This window comes from Alligator mississippiensis, chromosome 13 (assembly GCF_030867095.1).
Source record: "Alligator mississippiensis isolate rAllMis1 chromosome 13, rAllMis1, whole genome shotgun sequence".
Taxonomy (NCBI): domain Eukaryota; kingdom Metazoa; phylum Chordata; order Crocodylia; family Alligatoridae; genus Alligator; species Alligator mississippiensis.
Window position 1 is genome coordinate 26,039,090 of NC_081836.1, and position 16,644 is coordinate 26,055,733.

Sequence of the window (16,644 nt, forward strand, 5' to 3'; positions counted from 1 at the left end):
TATCAGCAATTCGGCTATAGACACATCTTTAAATGTTTTTTCTACATAGTGCAAGGTACCAGCGCAGCTCATGAATGCTTCAATGCTGGGATGGATGCTGGGATCAGGATAGGTCCTGATCTCCATGGGGCTAGGAGGCAGCTGCCCCACAGCCAGGACAGTTCTCTCCTGCTCCATGAAGATCAGGACTAGCCCCTGTACCCCTTGTCAGCCCCAGGCTGGCAACCAGGGGAGAGCAGGGCAGGAGCATCCCAAGACTGAACTCTCATCAGAAGCAAATTTGTTCCTGACAGGCACATGTTTAGATGCATATAGGGGTGTAGTTTAATGTGTCTGAATGTTAGAAAATTCAGGCACATTGATTGCACTTGTTGACATGCCCAGAGAACGTTTTGCTGCTTTTAGTTCTGTTAGCTCTGGAGAGCCAGTGCTCAGCTGAAATCTTTTCTTTCTTTTGCGTTAACAAAATTGCTTATTAAATTCTAGGCAGCTACACGTGTGCAAAACTATTTTGGATGCACAAGACAATGCAGGGACAGGTGTAAATGATGATTTGGCTTGCTGAATCTTTACCACAGATGTTGTGTTAACAGAAAAGAAAGAACCAGCTTGATTCTGGTCCCATATTGTTGCTTTATAGTTCCATAGTTTGTAGGGTCAGAAGGAACCTGAGCAGATCATCAAGTCTTTCCTGCCATGGGCAGGAAAGAATGCTGGGGTCAAATGACCCAGGCAAGGTGTCTATCTAGCCTCCTTTTGAAGACCCTCAGGGTAGGAGTGAGCACCACTTCCCTTGGAAGTTGGTTTCAGATCTTAGCTGCCCTCACTGTGAAGTAGTGCCTCCTGATAACTAGCCTGAATCTACTTTCTGTCAACTTATGGCCATTATTCCTTGTTAATCCCAGTAGTGCTTGGGGGAACAAGGACTCTGCCATTGCGTGCTGGTCTCCCTTGGCCAGTTTATAGATGGCCACCAGATCACCTCTCAGCCTTCTCTTGTGGAGGCTGAACAGGTTCAGGTCTCATAGCCTCTCCTCGTAGGGCCTGCCCTGCTGCCCCCTGATCATGCGAGTGGCCCTCCTCTGGACCCTCTTGATCTTGTCCACATCCCTCCTGAAGTGCAGCACCCAGGACTGGGTGCAGTACTCCAACTGAGGCCTGACCAATGTCATATAGAGTGGGAGGATCACCTCCTTGGACCTGCTCGTGATGCATCTGTGGATGCATGACGAGGTGCGGTTAGCCTTCCTGACCGTGTCTTCACATTGGCGGCCCATGTTCATCTTGCAATCAATAGTGACTCCAAGATCCTTTTCTGCCTCTGTGCTGACGAGAAGGGAGTTCTCCAGCCTGTAGGTATGCTGCTGGTTCTTCCTCCCTAGGTGCAGTACCCTGCACTTGTCAGTATTGAATCCCATCCTATTCTCATATGCCCACCCCTGTAACCTGTCCAGATCCAATTGTAGCCTGTCCCTCCCTTCTAGTGTGCTTACTTCTCCCCACATCTTAGTGTCATTGGTGAATTTGAACAAGGTGCTTTTCACCCCCTCGTCCAAGTCGCTGATGAAGATGTTGAACAGTGTGGGCCCAAGGACCAAGCCTTGGAGGACCCCACTGCCCACATCCCCCCAGGTCGATAAGACCCATCCACCACCACTCTCTGGGTGTGGCCCTCCATCCAATTGGCGACCCATCTGACTGTGTAGGCATCGACACCACAATTTCCTAATTTTTTAACGAGAATGGGGTGAGAGACAATGTCGCAGGCCTTCCTAAAGTCCAGAAAGACTATGTCCAGCACAACACCTGCATCCAAGGATTTTGTGACCTGGCCAGAGAAGGCCACCAGGTTGATCTGACAGGACCTGCCTCTAATGAACCCATGTTGGTTGCCTCTAAGCATATACTCCCCTGCTTGCCCCTCACAGATGTGCACCTGGATAATTTTCTCAAAGAGATTCCCCAGGACCGAGGTAAGACTAACAGGCCTAAATTTCCTGGGTCCTCCTTCCTTCCTTTTTTGAAAATGGGGACCACGTTCGCCCTTTTTCAGTCCTCTGGCACCTCGCCAGAGCACCACAAGTGCTCATAAAGCTGTGCTAGGGGTCCTGCAATGACCTCTGCTAATTCCCTAAGCACTCTAGGGTGGAGATTGTCAGGACCTACCGATTTGAACACATCTAGTCCCACCAGAAGTTCCTTGACTAGGTCCTCTCTGACCCTGGGCCTGGCTGTGCCTCCCCTGGGACCATCAGGGATCCTGATGTGGGGGATGACCTGGTCCCTGCTCAGAAAAATGGAGGCAAAGAAATTGTTAAATAGGTTAGCTTTGTCATCTGGTGAGACCACCAGATTTCCAGGCATATCCTGCAGGGGCCCCACATTACCTGGAACCTTATTGTCAGAATAGACAAGAGTGGAGTGGGAAACAGAGGTCCAGTGATTTGTCCAATGTCATGGCAGGTCAACATCAGAACCAAGAGGAAACTAGGATACCATGGACCCTAGTCTTATGCCCTGTGACCTGGACCACATTGTTTTGTGCTTGCTACTTCTGTACTAAAGAGCAGTCCCTGCAGGACTATGATGTACAATAGCTGTGACATTCTAATCCAAGGCTGTCCAACTGGTAGCCCATGGGTCTCATCCAGCCTGCAAAGAGTTAACACGTGGCCCCCAAGCTTCCACCTGGCCACCACTGTTCCTATTGAAGTGGTAGTAACCAGGATCTCTGGGACAGGACAGCATGGCAGAAGGCTCGGTGAGCTCACTGCCCGGAAAACAGTGCCAATGGGGTGAGGGCTCAGGCAGGGGGCTCATGCTGCTCATGTGGCAGTGGTGGGTACTGGGGGAGATCACCTACACAGTGTTGGTGGCAAGAGAGGAGGCTCATGTGGTGGGAGGAGGGAAGGGGTTCACACAGCAGTACAGGGGAATGGTGTGCGTGGTGGTGGTAGCAGCGGGGGAGGTGAGGGGCTTATACTGTTTGTGCAGCAGTGGTGAAGAATTGCCTGTGCAGTGATGTGAATGGAGGGCTTGGCCAGCAGCAGTTGGAGGTGTGATCACCAGTATGGTAGTAGCAATGAGGAGGCTTGCAGTTCTTGCACAGCAGCAGTTAGTGAGGGGGATTGCCTATGCAGTGGTGGCAATGTGGGGGGTTGTGTGGCAGGGGGCACTGCACACACCAGGGGCTTTGGGGAGCTAACATGAATACTGCAGCTTGTAGTCCATGGGATGTATGGCCCGGGGTCTGTAATCAGTGCAACATGTAGCCTCTGACCACTTTGAAGTTGGACAACCCTGTTCTAGTCCATCCGTTCAGACAGTTTGATTGGCCTGTAACAAACTCTGTCTCTATCCTTCTTCAGCAGCAGTATCATAGATGCTGAATAGGGCTGTGCGAAATTTTGACAGCAGTTTCATTTCGATGTCGTTTCGACTCATTTTGAGCTTGAAACGGCAAAATCGAAACGAACCAGAGAGCTTCAAAACAGCCTCCAAATGAAACGAGGCAAGTTGAAACATTTCGAAACTCAAATTGGACTTGCCTGCAGGGAAACAGAAACTAAAGTAAGGAAAGGGAGGAGGAAAAGTGGGGGGGAAGGAGTGCTCTCATTATTGACTGTGTAGCTGGCCAGTGACTGTCATCCTTTCCTGAGGTCTCTTGCAATCCCAGTGCTCTGGGAGTGGGATGGAAAAACTGCATAAAAGACAGCATTGTTTGAACTGCCCTGCTTTCTGCCTTGGTGTCAATTGAGCACCTTAACACACACAGTGTCACCCACCCATGACACAAGTTTTGCCTGTCAGCAGCTAGAGGTACACAGCCCCAAAACCCAGACTCCCCCTGCACCTGTCTCCTTAACAGCTGGCAGGCTTCCTGGCTGCAGCAGGGCCTAGCAGGCCTGCAGTTTTCACCCCCTGTGTCCCAAGACAGACACAGTCCAACAAGCGCCCATGTCACGAGTTTTGCCTGTCAGCAGCCAGAGGTGCAGGGCCCCAGAACCCAGAAGCCCCTGTACCTATCTCCTTGACAGCTGGCAGGCTTCCTGGCCTCAGCAGGGGCTAGCATGCCTGCAGTTTTCACCCTGCTGTGCCTTAACACACACACAGTGTCACCCATGTCACGAGTTTTGCTTGTCCGCAGCTTGAGGTGCATTTTCCCCCAAGCCCCTGCACCTATCTCCTTGAAACTTGGCAGGTTTTGTTGCCTCAGCAGGGGATAGCAAGCCTGCAGTTGTGACCCCGCTGTGGCTTAGCTCATACACATGACATGAGTTTTTTACTTTCAAGACTTTGAGGTGCAGTTTCCCTGAAACCCCTGTACCTATCTCCTTGAAACTTGGCAGGCTTTGTGCCCTCAGAAGGGGCTACCATTTCATCCAAATCAGGCCAGAAATGACAATGTTGTAGGCTGTTTCATGCTTCCCCATTATAGCCTATGGGCAAAAAGTCGAAACAGTGTCCAAACAGCAAAACTGTTTCAACAAAATGAAATGGAACAGCAGTTTCGAACTGAAACTAAATTCAAAATGAAATGCTGTTCCGTCAAAACGCAAGTCGAAACAGAACGGTGCCGTTTTGCACAGCTCTAATGCTGAATCATTGAAATCCAGGCCCCTGGCAGACATTAGAATGATTGTGCAGTTGGGCTCTGAGGAATTTTATGCCCAATCCAAAAGATCACGCCTCTTACTATATCAGATGTGCATGGGGATAATATTCCTCAGAGCCCAACTGTACAATTGTGAAGCTAGGAACCTGGCATGGGGGACCCAGTGCCCCAAACCAGGTTCCCTGCTTGCTGGTAGCACTGATGCAGCCTGGCATTGGGGAACCACTTCCCTGATGCTGGGCTACACCAGTGTGCCCTTCAGTAGGTGGGTCTCTGAACCAGGGACTGCCTCTGTTGATCAGGTTGGGAGAGCAATGGGGAGAGCCCCAAGTGCCAATTCTCAGTACAGAAGCATGCTGCTTGGAACTGGATAGCTCCTCAGTCACTAGTTATGTGCGCACTGCTTCCATGCCAGAGCACACATAGCTGGGGACTAAGGAGCCTCTGTAGTAAGCTACTGGCAACTGGGGAGCTTCCCAAAACCCAGCTGCATGATCTGGCTCCATAGCTTCCACACCAAGGTGCATGCAGCCAAGTAGTGGATGCATATATGACCAACAAGGAGGAATTACTCCTATATTTAGAATCCCTACCTCTGGATTGAGCCCAATATTTGTCACTCAAAGCAAATGCAACACTGTTGATCATCATCCAACACTACCTATCTCTAAGCAAATCAAGCCTCAATCCCTGATGTCCCTGCAGGCAGGTTCCATCCTTCACTCTTTTTCCATGACAACAGTCAAACCTCCCTACTCTCAAATCTTAGGTCTGATTTGTGCTGATATATCTGCTTGACTGGGGCAAGAAGGGAATTTCTGTACTAAAAGAGGTTCTTTCTGGGCACGTCTACACGAGATGCTACATCACTGTAGTGACGAGCTATGGTGATGTAGCTCATTGCTACAGTGGCATAGCATTGGCAGGCACTAATCTTGATGCTACTGCTACATTGCTGTAGCAATGAACTACCTTGCCGTAGCTCATTGCTACAGCAAAGTAGGGTCAGATACAACCTGTGCGCCACTGGAACTGCGTAGTCAGGGGCATGTGTAACACATTAAGCTAATGTACATTTGCTTCTGAGAGAGAAATTAGTGCTCCATGTTGTTACTAAAAGAAAAGAAGTTTAATACAATGAATCATTTATTCTGCTGCCACCCAACCTTTCAGCAAACCAGCGTGCAATGTTCTAGGCTGTTTGTTAGCTAGGTTTTTAAAACAGAATCAAGCAAAGAGTACTGTACACAAAACAGTCTGTGAAACTCACTGCCACAAATTGTCAAGGTTCAAAATGAATGGAACAATATAGGTGTAATCATGATGCCAACAGCTACATTAGGTAGGATGATTGTTTATAAGGGATAGAGCACCTCGTGGTGTTCTATGGAAGCAGAATGCAGATAGGATAGGGGAAGGGGTTTGGAGTGGCACTTGGGGAGGGCACAGGGCTTAATTTGTGGCACACCTGCCAAAAAGGTTGAACCCATTGCCCTAGCTACTCAGCTATTGTAGGCAAAACACAGGAAAGCTCGCTCTCCTCCTCCATTCCTGACTCAATAAGTTCCTCTGGTTATGTATTTTGGTTGATTACATTTTCAGGCATCCAGAGGCCACTGCATGTCTATAAGGGTCATATGTACATGCATTGCCAGTGCACAGATTACTGTGCATACCCAGCCTATACATACAGACAACTATGTACATGTACAGTCTATGCAGCCATGTCTAAAATTCCTGCCTGGGACATAAAATACTCAGATGACCAGAAATGCCATGTAGACAATCAAATCTGGACCTTTCTATAGCCAGTAAGGGAATAGAATGCCACCCCTAGTGCTCACTAGCTGGCAGATTGTGCATAGAGGGGGCTGCCTTTGCTTTTGCCAGTGGATGCTTGCAGACATAACAACCCCTCCCCCCCCCCCCCCCCCCCCCAATGGCGCTTTACTTTTAACTTGGCACATTCCTGTGCTGAGCCCCACGTATGCCCAGAAGAGGCAGCACGTTACTTCAACCCAGCTCTGCAGCATCTCTAAAGATGCGGCACTTTAGTGGGGCCTTTTTGGTGTTTTCATCTAATAGCTGATTGAACCAGCTTTAGCTAAAAGTGCCAAAAAACCCTGCTGAAGCACCCAATCTATACAGACGCTGAAGAGCTGGGTTTAAGGAACACGCTGTTTTTTCCAGTAACACGCATTTTTTGTTTGGTTGGTTTTAACATCTGCAAGCATGGCCCTGTTGAGTACTCACTAATTTTTTTCAGTGTGTGCTTGAGCGACAGAGCACCCACAGAGTCAGTGCCTATGCCCTAATGGGTTTGAGATGCCCAGCTGCTGATTTGGTTATTACAGTGTGTACTGAGACAGCTCTGCCTGGAGAGAAGATGGGCATATATACTATTGCAGGAAGCAAGTAAGTTGACTTGTTTGCTTGCTACCCATTGGAAATTTGCAACAAAGTCAAACAGTGCAATCTGCTTCTTTACCTTATTCCCTTCAGGATCCAGCAATCTTGGAAGCTTTTTGCAACTACCTCACCTCAGGCTCCTCCCTTGTGTTGTGCCTTCAGAGACAGAATGCTGTGAAGAAGCTACTTGACTTATTGGGGCCAGAGGATCCTCACCTGGCCAGAGCACAAAATCCATTCCTTTGGAGGGCTCAGTATGGCACCAGCTTAATCCAAAATGGATTTTACGGTAGGCTTTTGAGTTAAGAAAAATATGTCTAAAGGGCTCAGATATGTCAAGAGAAGCAAACATAGTTCTACAGCTGTTTCAAGCATTGGCATGCACTTATACCAGGGATGTCAAACTCATGAGGTCCCCTAGGATAGATTTAGACCCACACTGCAGCTGTAGGGTGAGTAGTGTTGTATCCAGCTCAGATAGCCACAGGTATTAATGCAACCATCATTTGCCCTGACTTGGCATCTCAGGCTCAGAAACCTTTTACTAGCATTCCAGTGTGATCTTTCTGGCCATGGACTCTCCCCTTAAAAAGGAAATCAGTGATTTGAGGGCATCAGGACCCCTGGGATTTGAACCTGGACTTTTATAGCCATAGACAGCTCAGGCTACAACACCATCAAGCAGCTGACCGAACATTAACCCCAGCTCAGTCAGGACCCTCACCTGAAGTTCCCAGTGAAGTACCAGGTGACCTGAGTGAACAATGACTACCACAAGCCCCTGAATGGAGGGCTATAAAACCCTCCCACTTCCAGGACCTTGTCCCAGCGATAGCATTGTTAGGTATTGCTACTCCTGCTTCCTTGGATCTTCCTATTTGTTCCTGGTTACTTTTTCTCCTGTCTTGGACCCTTTGGCTTTGATCAACTGCTTGTCCTGACCATGACCTTGTCTTGACCCTTGGCTTGATACCCTGGAAACTGGACTGATACCTGGCTTTGAGCTTGGCTATTTGCATTCTAGTAAATCCCTGATTCTGGTCCTGCCTGGCTATGATTTGGTTGACTCTAACAGAAGGACTTCCAGGATCAAGACTGCAGATTATGACGGAGGAAGGTGAACAGCCTAAGAATAGGCTTGTGGATATTATATATCAGTCTACTCTTAGTAAGGTGTCTCCCCCTCATCAATGAGACCATGATTGCTCTTACTAAGATCACATCCCAGATACCGGACACCTATATCCTAACTGCATGGCCTTTTCAGAAATCACTTTCCAAATCACTTTTTGGGCTGCAGAATATTTCTATGCATAACCTGTGTTTTCATCTATAGCAGTCACTACTCCATTAAGATTAGACTAAGCACATCTGGAGCATTCCAAAGATTCCCAAAAATTGGATTTATAAGAAGAAAAATCATAATCCCTTACTAGCCTACATTGATTTCCACACACTATGGGTCTGGCATGACTGGAGTGATTGGCATCCTCCACAGTCGGGCTATTGCCTAATTATCAAGATGCACTTGCTGCCTGAGTTACAGAAAGATAGCTAGTGGGCAAGACCTCACTCTAGGTTGCACTGCTTGCAGGACATGCCTCATCTAACTCAAAGGCTACAACCTCAGTTATGCAGATCTCCTTGTTTCAGGGATCTGGCTTCACTAAGGAGGTTAAGATTCTTGTGAAAGGCCTTCTGTTTCAAGAAAGAGAGCTTTTACATATTAAAATAAAGAAAATACTCCTTACCCAGAAGGCCTTAATACATTCTCTGAAAGTCAGTACACCCATCCCAAAGAAGAAATCTAAATATAGTTCTTAATTTGACCAGTAACCACCAAAGCAGCCTTCTACACTGCTCTGCATGTATTCACCTACTTGGCCTCCTAGGAAGTGTAACTGCTTCTACAGAATGAAAAACCCTGGGGCAGCTGCCTCTTCTCCACACCATATCTTCAGGCAACAGACCAAAGGTTTAATAGGTTAGTCAAGACAGATGCCACCCACTGTCTTAGGTTCCATATTCATCCACTCCATTATCCTTTGGGAACTGCTTGGCTGCCTTCTGGTCTGCATGAACCTGTATCAGCAGAGACCATTGGATTCCAAACACCACTGTGACTCACTATACTGCCCACTTCAAAGTGTCTGCTCCCAGTTCACTTTCCATGACCCTTTTCAGGGGCCTTCTCATGAGATTTTCTTTCAGCAGGATGTTGCCTACCTTCTGTCACAGAGCTATAGAAAAGGGTCCTCCACTACACTGTGGAAAGGGTTTCCATAGCAGTTACTTCCTGATCCCAAAAAGAAAAGGAAGATGGTATCCTTTCTTGGGTTTAAGGAAACTTAGGTCCTTCATCCGTGAGCTCAAGTTCAGGATGGTAACACTAGGACCCATAACCCATCTCTGCAGACAGAGAGCTGGTTTGAATCTCTTAACCTTCAGGACACTTGCTTTCCAACCCGAAATGCCTGTGATATGTGGTAGGTCAGAACTACTGCCAAACAAAGTACTATCATCGAGTGTGGAAAAACAAAACATGGTCTCAGTACAAAACTGGAGTCCCTTTGGATTTTCTGTTGGCTAGAGCTTACCTCCTTCAGGACATCCTGGCAGATGTACACCAGGATGGCAGAAGCTGTTGAACACCAACAGCATTGAGCACTTGCCCATCCATTCTTGACCACATGGTCTCCTGCATGCCAGATTTCACCTCAGGTGCATACAGGCATGGCATCTGTTCCCCAGAAGGGTATCACCTGAGCATGGCAGTAACCATTTCTCTCCAGTTAGGTCCTTCCTTTAATGGTGGAAGGACCTGGCAAACATGTGGCATCCTGTTCCCTCTTTCCAAAATACTGTTGACATTTGGAATGGTTTCCTCCTCAGTGAGGTACAGAGCACATGTGAATGACTTCTAAGGCCTCTGGCCTCCTGAGGAATCTTTCAGGGAAACTCTAGACCTGATGCATCTTCCACAGGATACTGCTGCTAGCAGTGCATCTTCTGGGCCCTCAGAATACACAAGAGAACTGTCTCAGCAGGCACAACTCTCTGAATCATGAACAAGGATCAAGGATACTGTCTTTCAGGATATATTTTTAGATTGAGTCCATCCAGAGATGTACCTCTTTGTCTCCTACATCAGCAAGGAGTGCTGAACCTTTTGTTCTAAGGTGGGTCTCAACCTGATTTCATTGTTCAGTGCCTTTCTCATCTTATCATCAGGCGAATTCTAGTATCCCTTTCTGAGTATACCTCTAATTTCACAACTACTCTGCAAGGTAAGGCAAACTGCCACAGACCATATCCTATTGACTCCAACATGTTTATTTTATGGACCTCCTTTGTATATTGTGAAAGAGTCCCAGTCCCAGTCGGCTGCTGCTTCTGGACCTATTTTCCCACAATGGAAGACGATGCTGCACTCAGATTTATTTACTCTCCCTCTCACAGCCTGGCTACTTGATGGCCCTCAAGCAAACCTATTTGGCTTACAGTATTAGGTTCTTGGTGTGGTGTTATGTGAAGTCCCCTTTCCATTAGGAGATCTCCCTTCTGGGTACTTCGGGCCACCTCCTAGAGCTGAAATGCATTAACCTTTTTCTCTGTTTTTTCAAAGTGACCTTGCCATTATCTCAGCTCACCACCCACTGGGAGATGACCTGCTTGTCTTCTCCCACTCAGCAATGCTAAAATTTTCTTAAGGATCTGACAAAGATATTCTGTCTGGTGAGAGATTTAGTCTTTCACTATGACCTGATTTTGGTCCTAATAGCAATGATGGCCCTACCACTTGAACCAATGGCAAACTACATGCTCTCCCATCTGTCCACGAAGATGGCCTTCTTGTGATTATCACCTTTGCAAAAAAAGGAGGGAGAGAGACACTGGTGGAAAATCTCTGCCCATCCCATCAAAAGACTGGCTCCCTATTCCAATCCTTAGGATTAAGGATAAACCAAAATACCCTTTTGTCATGGTTGGAAAAGGTCAATAAGTCTCAAAATGTAGAAATGCTAGGACTTGATCATCAAGTGGTAAAGCAATGTAACGTCAATCAGTGTGTTGGCCCTATAGTACACATTCCTTAGGAGGTCTCCCAAAAGCTAGTCTGGTAAAATAGTCCTTGTGGTGTCTGTTTAGGGATTTCCTTTGCACCCCTAGTCTTTTCTAGCGTTGCAGTCACAGATGCCTCCAAGACTGAATAAGTCACATAGGTTAGCTGCTAGACAACCCACAACTTGTATTCACCTGTACAGAGAGACCAGATTCTGCATCATGGTACTGGAGCTGAGAGCAACTCAGCTGGGTCTCAAAATCTTCATTCCACACATTCAAGTAAAAGTGATACAGCTGTTGCTAATATATTCTGTAAATTGTTGAAGCAGATCGTGGTCCAGCTTGCTGTGCCAAGAAACATTTTGCCTTTGGAAAATGGGAATTCATCAGCTTATCAAATCCTTTAGGCAAGGAAAGATCACTTGCAGACAAACTGGGTATGTCTACACAAGATGCTTTACTACACAGTAGACTAATTGACTGTGCAGTAAAGCATCACCATCTACATGTGCAGGCACTTACTGTACAGTGAATAAATCTACTGTGTGGTTAATTTCATAGTTTCATAGTTGGTAGGGTCGGAAGGGACCTGAGGAGATCATCTAGTCTGACCCCCTGCTGTGGCAGGAAAGAGTACTGGGGTCAAACGACCCCGGCCAGATGTTCGTCCAGCCTTTTTTAAAAGACCCCCAGGGTAGGAGCCAGCACCACTTCTTTTGGAAGTTGGTTCCAGGTCCTAGCCACCCTGACAGTGAAATAGCGCCTCCTAATGTCTAGCCTGAAACTACCCTCTGCCAGCTTGTGTCCGTTGTTTCTTGTAACTCCCAGGAGTGCTCGGGGGAACAGGGAGTCTCCCAATGCCTGCTGGTCCCCCTTGATTAGTTTGTAACAGGCCACTAGATCCCCCCTCAGCCTTCTCTTTTCAAAGCTGAACAGGTTCAGGTCCCTCAGCTTCTCCTCGTAGGGCCTGCCCTGCTGACCCCTGATCATGCGGGTGGCCCTCCTTTGGACCCTCTCCATATTGGCCACATCCCTCCTGAAGTGTGGCACCCAGAACTGGACGCAGTACTCCAGCTGCGGCCTGACCAGTGCCGCATAGAGTGGGAGGATCACCTCCTTGGACCTGCTTGAGATGCATCTGTGGATGCACGACAAGGTATGGTTGGCCTTCCTGACTGCGTCCCCACTTTGTTGGCCCATGTTCATTGTGGCATCGATGATGACTCCAAGATCCTTTTCTGTCTCAACACTGATGAGAAGGGAGTTCCCCAGCCTGTAGGTATGCCGCTAGTTCCTCCTCCCCAGGTGCATTACCCTGCACTTGTCAGTGTTGAACCCCATCCTGTTCTCATCGGCCCACCCCTGAAACCTGTCTAGATCCACTTGCAGCCTGTTCCTTCCTACTAGCATACCCACTTCACCCCACATCTTAGTGTCATCTGTGAATTTGAACGGGGTGCTTTCTACCCCCTCGCCCAAGTCACTGATGAAGATGTTGAATAGTGCGGGCCGAAGGACCAAGTCCTGGGGAACCCCACTGCCCACATCCCTCCAGGTCGAATAAGACCCGTCCACCACCAAACCCTGGGTGCGGCCCTCCAGCCAGTTAGTGACCCATCTGACCTTGTAGGCATCAACACCACTGTCTCCTAGTTTCTTACTGAGAATGGGGTGAGAGACCATGTCGAAGGCCTTCCTGAAGTCCAGAAAGACTATATCCACTGCGACACCTGCATCCAAGGAGATTGCTGTCCCTGCTGCCACAGCTGGCACTCTTGAGCTGCCCCTGGGCCTCACAGAAGTTATGCAGCACACAGGTTGCAATGATGACCCAGGGGATGTTGGCCTCTGTGACCCCATGGCAGCCTCGTGGCAGCCCTTCAGGTGGCTGAAGGCGCGCTCCACCAGCTCATGGGTCCAGCCCAGGCACTGGTTGAAATATGTCTGGCAGGGGTCCAGCTGTCTGGTGTAGGGCTGCATGAGCCAGGGGAGGAGTGGGTAGGTGGGAGTCCCAATGAGGAGGGGCAGGACTGCCACCTCACCCAGCTGGAGGTTCAGCACCCCTGGTATAAAGCAGCTGCTCTCCACCAGGGCTGGCAGGGCAGAGTTTTGAAAGATATGGGCATTGTGGATGTTGCCAGCCCAGCCAATGCTCACATTGGTGAAGATGCCCCAGTGGTCAACAATGGCCTGCAGCACGATGGAGTGAAAGCCTCACCAGTTGTTTTAGGGGCAGTTGCTGTGGGGCAGGCAAGTGATGGGGATATGGGTTCTGTCCAGGACCTCGATGCACCTGGGAAAGCCCAGGGCACAGAGCCAGGGTGTCATGGACCGAGAGCATAGTGTGCCCCAGCACATCCTAGAGGGCACCACAAACCTCCAGGATGGCCTCCCCAGTGGTTGCCTTGCCCATGCTGAAGAGGTGGCTGACAGTGCAGGCTGGTGGGCATGGCAAGTTTCAGCAGGGTAATGGCCAGCCAGGTCTCTGCAGGGAGGGGCAGCTGCATGGTGGTGGCTTGCTGCTCCAGGTACAGGCAGAGCTGGTCGAGGAGCTCCTGGAAGGTGGCTTGTGTCATCCAAAATGACTCCAGCCACTGCTTGTTGTCCTAGGTGTGCTGGATGACATAGAGCCACCGGCCCTGGCTGGCCGGGAGGGCCCACAGGCAGTAGAGCTGGAGCCCCAGGAGCTTGTGGACAGCACTGAGGGTGGCATCCATGTGTATATCATCAGCGTCCCTATTGGGTCCAGGTGGCAGCCCAGGGTCTGGGCAATGTCAGCGTGGGGACAGGAGGCCTCAGACACAGCGGTGAACCTGGCCACGCAGCCGCGCAGCATGGGGAGACGGCAGGGCCGAGACTGACCTGAGCCAGGCAGTGATCGCTGTAGTGGCAAAGTATGGCCAGCAGGGAGGCAAGCAGAAGGCCAGGGCATGGGCTGTTGCTCCCAAGGCCTGGGGGTGGAGCAGCCATTGTATGGTGGGAACAGGCTTTGGTGACAGAGCCTGAGTAGGAAGAAAAACAGTGAGCATGAGTAGATCAGTAATTAGGTGGGTAAGTACACAGTAGCTCTTTTTGCCATCTGAGAGAATACCAAATCACCTTCATCTTGTTTCAGAGGAGGACTTGTGTCTGGCTCCCAGAAAAACTTTTGAATTCTTACTGAGCTGGAGTGAACTCTAAGCTCAGAGATGTGAGTTCCAGACTCAGACCAAATACTGCTGCTCCAAGTTGATCCAGCTGTAAATAGGATACCTAGGCAGTGAGGCTAGGAATTAAAAAATAGCAGGATGTGATGCTAGCCTCACTGTACCCTTGGGTATTGTTGGCTTCTGAAATGGTGTGCCTAAACCATGGTATCCCTATAGATCACCTGAACTTCATCTCCAGTTCAGAGGCTGCTCAAGAATTTCATTCTTTTGATAGAAACCTGATTTCCTGCCCCGTCTTACCCAAGGCCAGCATGTTCCCCTTTGCTTTTTTGCTGACATAAGGTGCCTGTACATAAGCATGGAGGCTGCTACGATGCATTGTAATTACAGTGCATCAGAGCAGACTCGATTAATCAAGTCTGTTGGAGCATGGTAATTACCACACTCCAGCAGTCTCCCACATCTCATGTATCAGTGTCCCCACACTTCAAAATGGCAGCAGGGGCATTTGAACTAAAGCTCTTCAAATGAGCTTTATTTCAAGCACCCCTGCTGCCATTTTGAAGCGCAGGGATGCTGATACAAGAGAAGCTGCTGGAGCTTTAATTAGAGCAGCTCTCAGATCCACTCTAATTAAAATGCTGCCCCCCACTTCCCCCCACTCCCAGAGCACATAAACTTGCCCATAGACTTAACTTAAAGAGCTCTCTTTCCTCCCTTCTTTTTTACCCCTTCTTGTATTTGTACAAAACAGTCATTTCCCCTTTCTGCCTTTGTTTTGCTAGGCTAAACAAGCTATTCTCTTGTAGTCTCAGTCTGTAAGATCACCTCTCCAGGTACCTCAGCCTAGCAGCCTTTCTCTGCATCTCTTTCATTTTGAATTCATCTTTCTTGTATATGGATGAACAGAAGGGTACAGAGAATTCCAGCCTAGGTCTCACCAGTGCCTTGTATTATGGCATTAATACTCCCCTCTCTCTACTGTAGGAACCTTGGCTGATAAATCCTTGAGCTGTATTTGGCTTTTTCATAATGGTAATCACTCTGATTGTTCATCGTTGCTTCTGTCATTGCCAACAGCTTCCAGCTTACAGGGGAAATTCTTATTAGGGCCAAATTCACAAGGGTATTTAGACACTTGATTTATCATAGAAATCAAGGAGAAATAAGACTGAGGTATCTACATACCTTTATGAAGCTAGGCCTTAGTCCCCCAGTAGCATGACCATGCTATTAAATATTATCCCATTTCCACTATAGCAGTCTTCAGGCTCATCCAGTTCTTCCTTTCTTCTTGTGGAGTTAGCTCTTCTTTTATTCCTTGCCACCCCATCTTATGTTTCTGTCTGTTTTCCTTCTTTTTTTCTCTAATGCAGCAAATCTGTTCTTCAGTTCAATAGCTCATCAGTCAACTGGTCTATTGTCCTGCCACATGACCTTCATGATCACATGTTTTCCTAAGCCACCTTTTACCTCCAGGGGTCTAGTCAGGTATCTACATATTTTACATTGTCTGTGCAGCCTCTTCTCTCCTTTCCTCCATATTGATTTCAAACAAACATCTTAACTCTACCATTGTATCCAGCTACCTGTACAGTCCTTGGATAGTCTATGACAACTCAAGCATAAGTATCTTCCTTCAGATACTCACTCAAGAATAATGTACATCTTTTACATCCAACCAGCTTCATTGTCTTCTCCATTCGTTTAGTCATCTCCATGGCTGCCTCTGTTATCATCATCTTTTTCCCCCTATCTACTGTCTTTAAAGAAAAAGAGGACAGATTCCACCATGCCTAACTTCTAGTCTTGTGCTTTAACCATGTAAAAGGCCCCTGCTGTGTCCCTGTTACAAGAAAGAATAGAGAAGAGGAAGGTCCTTTAAAAGGGATGAAACAGTGGATCTAGTCCTGAGCCATTTACTGCAGAGCTGCCTAATTAGCTCTGCAGCAAAGTCTCTGTGTCTACATGTGTGGCCCTATGAGATTGCAGTAAAATAATAAATGCTGTCATAGGTTAATGCTTGTAAATACAAGTGCTATCCTGCAGTGGCATTATTTATTGCCAAGAAATGCAAGTGTAGGTACTGATGGGGTTGACTGGGGCACAAGCATAGGCAGAGGGAGAAAAAAATTGAGGGGGCTGAGCATTTCCCCCCCAGGCGGGAAAGTCTGTGGGGGGAGGGGAAAGGGCCAGTGGGGAGGGAGTGGGGCTGGAGCTGGGATTGGGCAGGGGTTGGGAGGGAGCGGAGCTGAGCCAGGATTGGGGCTGGGGCTGGGGCGTGCTGCGCCTGTCCTTTCCCCCGCGCCCAGGGTCATTGCCCAGCACCAGCGCCCCCTACGCCAATGAATCTGCCACCCCCCAGCCCCACACTGGCCCCAGCTGCCTCCCCACACTGGCCCCAGC

The 16,644-nt window shown here is 48.5% G+C and overlaps 1 protein-coding gene across 1 annotated transcript in view; it reads left to right on the forward strand.

Moving 5' to 3' along the window:
* DNAAF8 (dynein axonemal assembly factor 8) overlaps nucleotides 1-16,644 on the forward strand; it is a 209,555-nt gene that overhangs the window by 172,543 nt on the left and 20,368 nt on the right. Inside the window, exon 25 of the mRNA XM_059716730.1 lies at nucleotides 7,118-7,313. Within this exon, the coding sequence (XP_059572713.1) occupies nucleotides 7,118-7,313 (196 nt within the window). The remainder of the gene's footprint in view (nucleotides 1-7,117; nucleotides 7,314-16,644) is intronic.